This window comes from Callithrix jacchus, chromosome 9 (genome assembly GCF_049354715.1).
Source record: "Callithrix jacchus isolate 240 chromosome 9, calJac240_pri, whole genome shotgun sequence".
NCBI classification, from domain to species: Eukaryota; Metazoa; Chordata; class Mammalia; order Primates; family Cebidae; genus Callithrix; species Callithrix jacchus.
Window position 1 is genome coordinate 14,015,696 of NC_133510.1, and position 14,015 is coordinate 14,029,710.

At 36.8% G+C, this 14,015-nt stretch overlaps 1 protein-coding gene across 50 annotated transcripts in view; it reads left to right on the plus strand.

Annotated features, from left to right (window-relative positions):
• The window catches only part of WNK1 (WNK lysine deficient protein kinase 1), a 144,329-nt gene that overhangs the window by 87,740 nt on the left and 42,574 nt on the right, over nucleotides 1–14,015 (plus strand). For all 50 annotated transcript variants that reach the window (XM_035255373.3, XM_035255375.3, XM_035255380.3 and 47 more), the window contains exons 5-8: nucleotides 3,737–3,825; nucleotides 5,825–6,044; nucleotides 7,234–7,564; nucleotides 8,342–8,529. In XM_035255373.3, the coding sequence (XP_035111264.3) occupies nucleotides 3,737–3,825; nucleotides 5,825–6,044; nucleotides 7,234–7,564; nucleotides 8,342–8,529 (828 nt within the window). The remainder of the gene's footprint in view (nucleotides 1–3,736; nucleotides 3,826–5,824; nucleotides 6,045–7,233; nucleotides 7,565–8,341; nucleotides 8,530–14,015) is intronic.

The following is a 14,015-nucleotide window of genomic DNA, read 5'->3' on the forward strand; positions in this document are numbered from 1 at the left end:
GCCTTGGGTCAGCAAACTTAATACTTCAAAGAGCGTTGAACCCAGGTACGACATTTGAATTCAGCTGTTGTAAATTTAGACAGGCAAGTTGGACAGGTATTATCATTATTGGCTATACTGGAAATCTGAAGCTCAGAACTACTTCTGCTTGTCCAGTTCACACTGAATTCAAGTCTTTTATTGTTAAATGTTTTTGTCCTTTCCGTATGCCTATGCTAGAATAAAACAGAAGAATCAGATATATTTGCTTGGTTAAATTAATATACAGTTTTATTGCCAGTAGGCCACATACATTCCCCTGAAATGTATGTGCTTATGGAAGAAGGAACTTTTTTTGTGTGACAAGTTCTTACTCTGTCACCCAGGCTAGAGTGCAGTGGTACGATATGGCTCACTGCAGCCTTTACCTCTCGGGCTCAAATGATCCTCTGGCCCAGCCTCCTGAGTAGCTAGACTACAGGCGTGTGTGCTGCCATGCCCCACTAATTTTCTGTCTCTTTGGAGAGAGGGGGTCTTGCTTTGTGCCCAGCTGCTGGGCTCAAGTGATCCTCCTACCTTGGGCTCAAGTGATCCTCCTACCTTGGGCTCCCAAAGTGCTGGGACTATAGGTGTGAGCTACCACATCTGGCCCTGGACTTTTAAAATGCTATAAAAATAATCAGAAGAGCCAGTTGGGTTAGCTCACGCCAGTAATCTCAGCACTTTGGGAGCCCAAGGTGGGAGGATCGCTTGAGCCCAGAAGTTCAAGATCAGCCTTGGCAACATAGCAAGACTTCATTTCTCCAAAAAGATAAAAAATTAGCTTGGCATGGTAGCACATGCCTGTAGTTCGAGCTACTTAGGAGGCTGAGGCAGGAGGAATTTGAGGCAGGAGGAGTTTGAGGCAGCATTGAGCCACAGTTCCTCCACTGCGCTTCAGCCTGGACAACATAGCAAGAACTTGCCTTTTAAAAAAAAGTTTATGCAGTTTTACATGTTTATTGTAGAAAACTAAAACCAAATATAAACCAAAATACAGTTGTTCCTCCCTGTCTGGGGAATTGATTCCAGGACCCTACATCCCTATGGACACCAAAATTTGAAGATGCTAAAGTTTCAGAAAATAAAATGAGCCACAGTATTTGCATATAAAAATTATTTACAATATTTAATACACTGTGAATGCTATGTAAGCAGTTGCTATACTCTATTGTTAGATAATAATGGCAAGGAAAAGTCTGTACATATATAGTACAGATGCAGTTTTCTCTTTTGAATTTTCGGTTTGCAGTTGGTTGAATCCACAGACGTGGAAACCATGAGTAAGGAGGGCCAACTGTACTCAGTTTTCCTACTACCAGAGAACTTTTAGTATGTGGCATTCATTTTTTTCTTGCATTACCTGTTTTCGTAAGTTTGAAATACCAGCTTGCTCAATTAAAGCAGCCTTTTGCTTCAGCAGCATTATTTTGTTTTCATTAAAATTATGTGAAGATAAAAACAAGTTGGGGAAAACTTAGATGGATTTGGAAAAATAAGATTGAGGAAAATACAAATAGTGATCTTTGTAGCCATTCTCATAAATGAAGCTTTTAAATACACAAATTTAACTTTAGGGTCAGCCCTACTACACAGTTCCTTGCTGTGAAAAGTTAGCCCTGGGAATAGAATTCTCCAGATTGATCTTTGAAATAATATAATGAGTAATTACTGAGAATTATCTAGCTTTGGATATAACTCTTATACTTAAAGACTAAAGCTAATCATTGTATGTATTTCATTTAGATCTATGAGAGATTACATGTATTTCTGTGATTTATTGGTCACTAATTTTGTTTTACGCTATCTGTCACTTAGATTATAGATAATTAGAATTTATATATATTTAATAACTTTTCGGAATGCCCCATCCCAACTTCATTCCTTTTGTTTTATGTGTCTATTGACTTACAGTGCCACTTGAGCAGCATATCAGTGTTTCAGCTCTTGATCCATGTGGTCACTTAGATGAGGTTGGAATAGATGAGATTTTTTTTTTCTTTCACCCCACCTCTTAGACAGTAGCCGTTTGTTGTTCTTATATCTTTTATTTTTTCTTCATAACATTCTTGGAGTAGTTCTTATATCTTATTTGTATATTTTTCATACATTACTAAAAAAAGATTTTTTTTTTCTTTTTAGACGAAGTCTTGCTCTGTTGCCAGGCTGGAGTATAGTGGGGCAATATTGGCTCATTGCAACCTCTGCCTCCTGAGTTCAAGCGATTCTCCTGCCTCAGCCTCCCAACTAGCCAGGACTACAGGCACGCGCCACCACACCCAGCTAATTTTTGTATTTTTAGTAGAGACAGGTTTCACCATGTTGGCCAGGATGGTCTTGATCTCTTGACCTTGTGATCTGCCCACCTCTGCTTCCCAAAGTGCTGGGATTACAGTCATGAGCCACCGCACCAGGCCTGAAAATTTATTTTTAAAGAATTTATTGGCGGGGTGCGGTGGCTCAAGCCTGTAATCCCAGCACTTTGGGAGGCCGAGATGGGTGGATCACAAGATCAGGATATCGAGACCATCCTGGTCAACATGGTGAAACCCCGTCTCTACTAAAAATACAAAAAAAATTCGCTGGGAATGGTGGCGTGCGCCTGTAATCCCGGCTACTCGGGAGGCTGAGGCAGGAGAATTGCCTGAACCCAGGAGGCGGAGGTTGTGGTAAGCCAAGATCGCACCATTGCACTCCAGTCTGGGTTAAAGGAGCGAAACTCCGTTTCAAAAAAAAAAAAAAAAAAAAGTATTGGCCAGGCGCGGTGGGTCACGCCTATAATCCCAGCATTTTGGGACGCCGAGACTGATGGATCACCTGGTGTTCAAGACCAGCCTGGCCCACATGGAGAACCCCCCACCTGTCTCTACTAAAAATACAAAAATTAGCCAGGCGTGGTGGTGTGTACCTGTAATCCCAGCTATTCAGGAGGCTAAGGCAGGAGAATCGCTTGAACCCAGGAGGCGGAGATGGCAGTGAGCCAAGATTACGCTACCTGCACTCCAGCCTAAGCGACAGAGCAAGACTCCATCTCAAAAAAAAAAAAAAGAATTTATTTTTACTTTATAAAGATTCTAAACTATCACTGTGATGACTATTATGTAGTATTACCTGTAATAGTGATGAGTTTTCTTCTGAGATTAATTGCAGAGCTTATCTTTCGTATGGGTCTAATATATTACTTTTCATTGTGTTTTATTTGTGCAAGACAATTTGCTCTTTAGTTATCATGCCAAAATAATATAAATCTTCAACTCCTTTGAGTTTGTTAAAGATTACTATAATAATATAATGCCTGCCAAACTAAGCATGTGAATTCATGCCCACACTTGGATTCATTGTTCAAAATAGTTAAATGCTGTATTGATTGATGTGTTTAGGGAATAAGGTTGAAGAAAAACATCTTCTAACCAATTAGAACATTGAGCTTTCTTTTTAGCCAATAACTTCCTTTACTTGAAACACAGCAGAAGATATTAACATCTGCCTAAATTTTTTCATTGCCACATGTGGAAGTGACCCCACTGTCCTTGTTTTCTTGTGAAGAGCTAAATTGCCACTACCCAGCTCTGACACTGCATGGACCAACTCCTGCAGGTGAATCACAAAAAAAGCCAGGATAGTAAGAAAGCAACCTAGAAGAAACTTAATTGGAAATTCAAAAAACAAAGTTCAAAGGCCCTGCTCTTAATAATGTATTTCTGTTTATGGTTTTCAGGGGGTGAAGCCAGCCAGCTTTGACAAAGTAGCAATTCCCGAAGTGAAGGAAATTATTGAAGGATGCATACGACAAAACAAAGATGAAAGGTAAGTTGCCTCTTTTGACCTGGGTGATACTTGAACAAAACCTAAAAAGTAATGTGCTTTGAAGTGAGCCAAGATCGCACCACTGCTCTCGAGCCTGGGCGTCAGAGGGAGACTTAGGTCTCCAAAAAAAAATAGGTAATGTGCTTTTAGTACAACACTCATTCTATGGTATATTTAACATTTGTGATTGGTTTCTCTATTTATGCCTGTAACAGTTTTAGAAGTAGGGTTCTGTTCATTGTGGTTATTCAGATTTGACATACTGGAACACTATAAAAATATGGTTCAGTAGAGTTTAAGTAAGCAACAACCACCATAAACATAGCTACATTCCATGAGAACTACATACAGCATCAGCATGATTTATAAAACTCAAAAGAGTTTAATATCTAACACAGAAAATCGTTCCTTAGTCCTTTACCATTGAATTCTAAATGGTGAAATAAAACCTTGGCTCTTTAAAGTTCACTCAGCTATACACGTCTGATTTTCTACCCTTATGCCAAAATTGAAGAGCAAAACATCAAAATTCCTTGAGAAAAAACAGAAGACTTTGCCTGGGGGTTAGAAAGAGATGTGGCTTAGTCATTTGTACTAACAGAAGACTTTCTTAGAGGAGTGGCAAGTATCCGATCTTCCATATAGCTGATTCATCACCCGTTAGGCATGGCAAAGGTCCAGTGTCTGTTTTTGGAAAACAGTCTATCTTTGCCACCCGCCTCCATCCTCTAAAAAAGAAAAAGGAGACCAACTAGTACAAATATACATTGCAAGTTGAGCATAGTCTACCACCTGAAGAATGAGAGCAATCAGATGTATCAACTAAATTAAAGAATTCCATCTTTTCACCTCTCCATCTCATTCTTTTTATAACATTGTTATTTAGAAGAGCTTAACTTCATGGCTTTTAAGGCTTTGTTAAGTAAAATTTTAGTTTGGGTTTTCATTTTTAATATATGCTGGGTCCTTAAATCTCTTTAAGAACTTTTTTATACTCTAAACAAAGGAACGTTTATTTCACCTCTTTTCTCTTCCCCTCCCCTCTCCTCCTCTGCTCTCCACACTGTCTTGTTCTGTCACCCAGGCTGGAGTACGGTGGCACAGTCGGCTCACTGCAACCTCTGCCTCCCGGGTTCAATCTGTTCTCTATCTACAAGTGCACGCCACCATTCCTGGCTACTTTTTGTATTTTTAGTAGAGACACAGTTTCACCATGTTGGTCAGACAGGTTGCAAATTCCTGACCTCAGGTGAACCACCTACCTTAGCCTCCCAAAGTACTGGGATTACAGGTGTGAGCCACTGTGCCTAGCCTGTTTCAATTCTTGATGGAGCAGTTTATTAGATTACTGGCATATTGAAACAATTTTATTTAAAGAAGATTATTTCACAATCAGCCTTCTGCTTACCCAGTACACAATTTATTGAACAAGGAATTAAGAGAACTTATTGGTGTAAATAAAGGTTGCTGTAGTAGAAGCTACCAAACTAGAAATAAAAATACTTATTTTCTAGTTTTTATTTCACCACTTACAGCTTTTATAACTGTGAGCAAGATTCTCAACCTTTCTGAGCCTCCATTTCTTAATCAGGAGATGATACCAAATTGGGTGTTGGTCAGACAAGATCATAAATATGAAGATTTGTGTTACTTATAAAATACTGTGTAAATGATGATGTGGTATTTTGAAGCTTTGTCTATGCATTACTTGTCATTACTAGTATATTATTACTAATGAGATTATTAGATTTAAAAATTATCAATATCACCTCTTATTCATGAATGAGATTGTTACGATCTGTAACTTGAGAGAAAACCTCTGTAATTACCATTCAAATGCCGCAATATAAAAATGAGTTATAAATGTTCCCAGGTATTTTTTTCAGTTTTTTTCTCTGTTCTATAAATAACAATAATTGGCCAAATATAATTTGAAAATTACTTTTTCTAACTAATGGTATTATATTTTTGTTCCTTTTCTTTTCCCTCTGTTTGGAAGATATTCTATCAAAGACCTTTTGAACCATGCCTTCTTCCAGGAGGAAACAGGAGTACGGGTAGAGTTAGCAGAAGAAGATGATGGGGAAAAAATAGCCATAAAATTATGGCTACGTATTGAAGATATTAAGAAATTAAAGGGAAAATACAAAGACAATGAAGCTATTGAGTTTTCTTTTGACTTAGAGAGAGATGTCCCAGAAGATGTTGCTCAAGAAATGGTAAATTGACATTAGCCATTTAAAAATTGATTTAGACTTCTTATATACATTGATACTATTATTAAGGAAAAAGGCAAAAAAAAAAAAAAAAGAAAAAGGCAGTTCATGAAGTTGCGTGTGTGGCATATCTCATAGACATAAAATTGTGATGGCCCTAAATGATATCTTTGAGTCATGGGATTTTCCAGTGTGTGTTCTGTGGTTTTTTTTTTTAAATCCCTTCTTTGTATTGCTTTTATAATGGGTGTTAGATTTTATAGTCCTTTTTAAAAGTAATTTTTTTTTTTGTGACAGAGAGAGAGATAGGGTCTTGCTTTGTCACCAGGCTGGAGCGCAGTGGCCTGATAATCACAGCTCACTGCAGCCTCAAACTCCTGAACTCAAGCAATCCTTCTGCCTCAGCCTCTCAGGAAGCTGGGACCATAGGGATGTGCCACCACACGTTAGTAATTTTTGTATTTTTAGTATAGATGGGGTTTACCATGTTGGCCAGGCTTGTCTCGAACTCCTGATCTCAAGTGATCCTCCCGTCTCAGCCTCACAAAGTGCTGGGAGTATGTCATTTTGAAAAGTCCATAAGATTTAGTGACTCCCAGTTTGTATAAGCATCATTTATTTAAAATGACAAGTTATGTTTCTACATATTGGTACGTTAGCCTTTGATCAGTTGTCTGGATCAATCCTGTAAACAGACATAGAACCATTAACTGTTTTTACTTTGAAGAGTTTTCCTGATCAAATATTAGTAGGCAGCCTTTGGTGTATTATTATTTGAAGTATGTCTAAAAGATCACTCTTCCATAAGGAAACCCTTCCCCAAATTTCTGCTTGCCATAGTGCCCAAAATAGCTAATCATTACGAAAAGGTAACTCCGAGTATCTATACTCGGATTTATAAGAAGCATTCAAAAGTGGTAGTTGCCTCTGAGAAGAGATCAGGTATGAAAGAGTTACTTATGTTTAATTGTTAGTTGTTTGTATTGTCTGGGCTTTTTTGCTTTTTCGGAGGGGAGGAGCAGTGTTAAATCTTCATATTCATACCACAGTTGTTTTTATCAGTACAGACAGGGTTGCTTTGTAAAAGAAAGTATAATCAACAGATTAATGTAATGTACAATGCCTTTTTTTTTTTTTTTGGTGTTTTTTTCTTTCAGTATACTACTGCTTAATATACCCTTTTATTTTGTAGGTAGAGTCTGGGTATGTCTGTGAAGGTGATCACAAGACCATGGCTAAAGCTATCAAAGACAGAGTATCATTAATTAAGAGAAAACGAGAACAACGGCAGTTGGTACGGGAGGAACAAGAAAAAAAAAAGCAGGAAGAGAGCAGTCTCAAACAGCAGGTAGAACAATCAAATGCTTCCCAGACAGGAATCAAGCAGCTCCCTTCTGCTAGCACCGGCATACCTACTGCATCTACCACTTCAGCTTCAGTTTCTACACAAGTAGAACCTGAAGAACCCGAGGCAGATCAACATCAACAACTACAGTACCAGCAACCCAATATATCTGTGTTATGTACGTATCTTGGGAAGTGGACAGATATGCTAATGATTCTCTTAATTGATTTTTTTTTAGCTTGTTATCATTTTTCACTGGCTTTTTGGTTTTGAATTACGAATCCTGCTATTATACCAAATTTGGAGTGGTTGTCACCTAGCTTCTTTTTATTCTTAATGTTCATGACTAGGAGAATAGAAGGATGGGGTAGTAAGGAAATATGATTAGGATATAAAATAATTTTACAAGCTCCAGCATCTTGGAGGTTTGAATTTGTAGATTTTTGCTTTTCACACTTTATTTGAATGAAATAGAATTAATAATGAAGAACGAACAAACGGCTACAAAATTGAACCCATCAGTCTGGTTGAGCTCTTTTAGCAAAACTGGATGGTGTATAGACTAAAAAGTAATAAGAACACTGGTTATTAATTTAATTACCTGTTTAATACTAAGAACCTCCAGGCCTTCATAGTTAAGACTTTGAAAGCTGTGTCAAATTTAAGGCTTACAGTGTTCCATTTTGTTTCCCTTACTCTGCAAGTGATAAGATTCTGTGATAGCCAGAATTTTTTTAAAAGAAGACATTCAGTCTTTTCCATATGGTTTCCTCATTTAAATATAGAAATCAACTTAATGTGGCTATAATTCATTTTTTATTTAGTTCAAATCTCTGCAAAGAATAACTAGTTACCCCTAATATAATGGGTCTAAAATATGATGAGAAAATGTGAACCTCTGTTTTGTGATTTTTCTCTCTCTCTTTTTTTTTTTGGTGATTCATTTCTCCTTTAGCTGATGGGACGGTTGACAGTGGTCAAGGATCCTCTGTCTTCACAGAATCTCGAGTGAGCAGCCAACAGACAGTTTCATATGGTTCCCAACATGAACAGGCACATTCTACAGGCACAGTCCCAGGGCATATACCTTCTACTGTCCAAGCACAATCTCAGCCCCATGGGGTGTATCCATCCTCAAGTGTGGTAAGTAAATGCTTAAGAGAATGTAATACTACAGTAAGAGCCAATGGATAGTCTGCTAAACTAAAATTATTTATTTGTGCACACCAAGTAGCAGTATGAGTCTGAAGCAGGAAATATAAAATGCTATATCTCTAAAAAAAAAAATAGGCTATTATAGAGTACAATTAGAGTAGTTCTGGTAGAGAGTAGGATATAGACAGCAATGTGTGGGCATTAGCTAAACTGCCTACATGAAGCAACTATGTACAAGATTTAGACTAGCCTGCATTTTTACTAAAGGTAATGCTCTCTTTAGCACTTAAGAGTTGAAACCATTCACAGCAACATAAACTGGATATACAAATAAATGTTTTGTGGGTGGGGCAAGGAGAGTTTTTCAAAAGCTTGTTAAAATAATTATAAGTATTTTCTGTAAGATTCCCTATTGTACAAAACACAGGTAAGACCTTCAAACCATTATAGAATGCTGCATGTGAGTACCCCAGATAGAGGGAATCCTTTATTTGAATGACTGTTTAATTTAGCGCTTCTGTTTAGTTAATCATCAGTTGCTGTGTGTGTTCCTGCCTTTAAAGTCTATGTTGGACACAAGTTCCTTCCCCAGTATATGTTCTTTTGCTTTTTCCCTTTAGTTGGTATCTGTTTTATTAATGGTTTATTTTCAGAATCAACTTATGGAAATTATTTCCTGAAACATTTTATACTTGTGTACACACACACACACACACACACACACACACACACATTATCCTAGGTTTTACATTAGTCACTCTTGCTTCTCATACAGAGAATGTTAAAGTGGATCATCAGATAATACCCCATTTCTTTTGTTGACTTCAGAGGAAAATAAAATACATCATCTGCCTCTGAAAGGTGTTAGAAAATAAGTAACTTGTCACTGTATAGCACTTGTTTAGTGAAATCTTAAAGCAGACAATTTTCTCCTCCGTCTCAGAAAGCTTTTAATCTAAACTTTGTGGAAATCTTGCTCTTCTTTAAATGAAAATCTTTCTCTGTTAAGAAAATACTTCTGCTTGTTCTGATTTTTTAATCCTACAGCTTGGAATAAAACATGTTCATTTGTTTCAGAGTTTGCTTAATCCTGCTTTGGCTAGGTCTGAAGATGAATGGCCACAGTAACACAAATAAAAAACAACTAATGTACTAATTTTTTTTTTAACAATCTACTTTCTCTCTTTAAAATAATTAAGTGAGGGTAGGGTAGAAGAACTTTATAAAGACTGCACAGAAAATATATTTCTGTGTTCTGACGAGTATTACTTGTCAGCACTTCTTGTCAGTTTCTACCATTTTCTCTTGTATATACTCGTCATGGGGGAACATTAGGTCTCTATTTTAGAAGAGCAAATAGTATGACATGAAGATATTAAGTATTTGAGCCACCAATATAGCAATATTTATTGATGCTCTAAAAACAGACTTTCTTGCTTTATAATGACAATATTATATGGAGGTATTATGAAGAATTATTAAAGAATTCCTGAGAATTTCAAAATTTTTATAATCCTATTCCTGTCTCATTTTAGGTGGAACTTATTGTGGCTTACAAGAATATAAACACATTATAAGCGAAATTTTAGAAATTAGAATAAAAGAAATAAGGCTGAAGAAAAATAAAAATAGGAATGAAACTGAATAATCATATGATGATATTTAAATACTTGTTCCTGGTGGGCCACAGATTTGGCCCAAAGCATTCTACCAAGACAAGTTTTGGAAAAGAAAACAGAGTTTCATAGTTCACAACATCTAAAAGGAAAATAACAATAACATTCTTACTCAAGACATCCTTTACAGTGTTCATCATACTGCTTTGCAGCTGTATTAAACCCTGTGCCTGAATTTTTTTTAAGTTATTCTTTTTTTTTTTTTTCTTTTTTGACAGCCTCTCACTCTGTTTCCTCAGTGGGAGTGCAGTGGCATGTTCTTGGCTCACTACAACTTCCACCTCCTGGGTTCAAGTGATTCTCCTGCCTCAGCCTCCCCAATAGATGGGATTTTAGGCACCGGCCACCACTCCTGGCTAATTTTTGTATTTTTTTTTTTTTAGTAGAGCTGCGGTTTCACTGTGTTGGGCAGGCTGGTCTTGAACTCCTGACCTCAAGTGATCCTCCCACCTCAACTTCCCAAAGTGCTGGGATTACAGGTGTGAGCCACCACACTGCCTAAATTATTCTTTAGAGATTCAGATTGAAGATATTCTCCCATTGACTACTTTGTAAAAATACAAACTGTTTTCTATATCCAGTTGTGAATGTCTCTAGAAAGCTGAACTTTTTCCTAGTAGATGATGACTTTTTAACTTTACACATAAAAAGTGGCAAGTATAAGAAATACTGTGAGCCAACAACGTTCCATCTCATGTCTTCTAAAATAGAAATGAGAATCTTTTTCTGAGGTTTCCAGAGCTCTTGCAAAATAATCCAATCTTAAAATTCTCTGTATCTTTTAATGTACTTTAACTAATAGAATTCATTCTTGTTGAATCTTCAGTTTGCCAAAGTTGCAAGCTAATATTCCTCGTTTTCCTTGTCTGCACTCTGCAGTCAGTTGGTCATTCTTAAATTCATACACTCATAACACTTGGTGTTATTTCAGATAGTTAGCATGATAATTGATCGTTATCATGATCATTCATTTAAAAAAAAACCTGTACTTGACTGACAATGTAGAAAGAATAGTTGTGAATAGTTGTGATCTGTCAGATGTGTTATGTTGAGTTATAGCTCTCCTCAAAAAAAAAAAAGTTGACTCTGTGGAATTGGGAGATGATAGAACATTTCTTTATGCAACTATGCCCTATTATCATTGTACTTTTGGTTATTTTGTTTTCAGAGTACTGTGTTTTCATGTGTGTGTTTGTTTTCTGTTTAGCCTCGTCGTGGCCGTAGCATGTCGGTTTGTGTTCCCCATCTTTCTGCTGTTCCCTCTCTGTCCCGCATCTCTCCCAGTGCTCCTTCCACCCCACCACCAGTGCTGTCTGCACCTCTTTCTCCTTCCCTCCTTCGGACTGCCCCTGAGGAAACTTTTGCCGAAAAGCTTTCTAAAGCATTGGAGAGTGTCCTGCCTATGCACTCTGCCTCCCAGCGCAAGCACCGACGCTCCAGCCTGCCTTCCCTCTTTGTCAGTACTGTATGTAACTGTAAACTTCTGACAAATGAACAATTATTACCAATGAATACATCCAGGCATCAAGAATTTTAATTAAAATTGAATAAAGAACAGGAGTAAACTTGGTTATATTATGCTTCTAGGATACCAGTTATTCCTGTAGGAAACTTTTTTGTAATAAGCTTTAAGCGGGGGGGGAGGGGATAAAAAGCAAGGCGGTAATGACAGAGAATACTTTACAATGTCCTTGGCACATACCAGCGTGTGTCCAATAAACTTTACCTTTTATTATATCTTCCTTTTTATTATATCTTCTTATCTGCTACTGACATTAAATTCTTTTATTTTCATATTCTAGGTTTAAAAGTATTACTTAATCTTAAAGTTACCATTGCCTTAATCAAAAGCAAGTGTTATTAATAACATTACCCAAGCGTTTTTTTCTCCTCACTTTATTCTAAGGACACACTAATGAAACTAGATCAGTTCTTTTTTTCTTTTTAATAACTCAGTCAGCAAAGAATAGCCTTGGAGTGAATGTTTATTTTAATTTAATCATTTATGTGAGGTGATGTGTCAGCAAACCAAAGGGTACAAAATGTTCCCCCATGGAAGTATTTTTTCCTTAGGTTGACTAGGGTGGGACTGTAGCTCTAATGAATACATTAGATACATATATAGTAGATATGACTTTCTTAAGATCTATCTTTTAAAGTTATTTTAAGCATGTGGGTCCTTGCTGCTGCTTTTCCAAATAAAGAGTATAGTTTAACTTTCTGAACTAGCAACCCTAGACTTCTCAAAATTTTTCTTAGGAGAATGAAGTGTACAGTGTTATGGCTTTGAGACATACCATGACTAAATAACAATAAAATGAGCATTCTGATTGAAAACAGAAATCCTATTTTAGCTATTGTGGACCGTTGATCTACTGTGTCAACTTGATAAGGATCTTCTCTATGGAAGGATGAAACTGAATTTTTTTAAAAGGAGAGTCCATGATAGGGAATTATTATAGTGTATATAGTTTGCATTTGGCAAGCTGTGTTTCCAAATTTAGAGTCTTAAATCTACAACTGCTTCTTGAATGAAAAGTTCTATCAAATAAAATTGGCTGTCATTTACATTATGCTTTTTAGCTGATTTGAACACCAGGACGTCAGAATCAGAAAATTCATGGTTATGGTGGGACTTGGTGGCTCACGCCTGTAATCCTAGCACTTTGGGAGGCAGAGGCGAGCAGATCACCTGAGGTCAGGAATTCAAGACCAGCTTGGCCAAAATGGCGAAACCCGTCTCTACTAAAAATACAAAAATTAGCTGGGCGTGGTGGCATGCACCTGTAGTCCCAGCTACTCAAGAGGCTAAGGCAGGAGAATCACTTGAACCCCAGGAGGCAGAGGTTGGAGATCGTCACTGAACTCCAGCCTGGGTGACAATGTGAGACTCCATCTCAGGAAAAGAAAAATGAAAATTCATGGTTACGCAACTCTTATTTTGGATCAGAAAAGTGGACATTTTTGATTTAACTCTGGAACATGTTTCACATAGTTAAAAAAAATATATATATATATATATTTTATATATATTTAGAAAACCGGTGGAAAACACTGTAACATTGCCTCAGACAGTGTTACAGGAATCCCCATTTTTCTTCTGTTTCCCCCAAGGAACCACATCGTAGCAGGTCTTAACTGCCTCATTTTCTTCAGGAGGATCTGCACTTTATCCACAGGTTATAGGAAAACTTCCACAATTATTTTAAATATATATATATATTTAAAAACCTATTAACCATATCTAGTTTGGGATAGACAGGAGAAAGACATTACTGTCACTAGTCAAATTGTGTATCTTTTACTATACAGCAAAAATCTCTTCTGATTTCTGCGTAGAAGGCATACTATTAATTGATAAGAAAATAACACTGAAGGCCTCTAACATATCACAGGGTAATAAGAATATAGGGAACGTTAGTTCAATAGCTTAAAGCGTACTTTTTACGATACAGAACTAGTCAGGTTTTTATGCCTTCTTTTAATTCTTATTCTTCCTTTAACTCTTTTTCTGTTGGTGTAATTTACATTAATGCTTAAGAATGAACCTTTAAATGTAGGTAAAAACAAAATAATTACTTACAAAGGTTAATTCTTCCATTTCCTTTGAGAGAGGAAAGTTATGGAAAAGCAGCTCTTATCTAAAGCAAAGAGGCCACAGATTGATTTCATTGGCCCTGGATGTATTTAATGGGTTTTTACTGTGCACATAATTTCCAGAAGCATTGTTATTTATTTATTAACTATAAATTTGGTGTAACCATTTCATAGGGTTACACAAAACTATCCAGTTGTGCA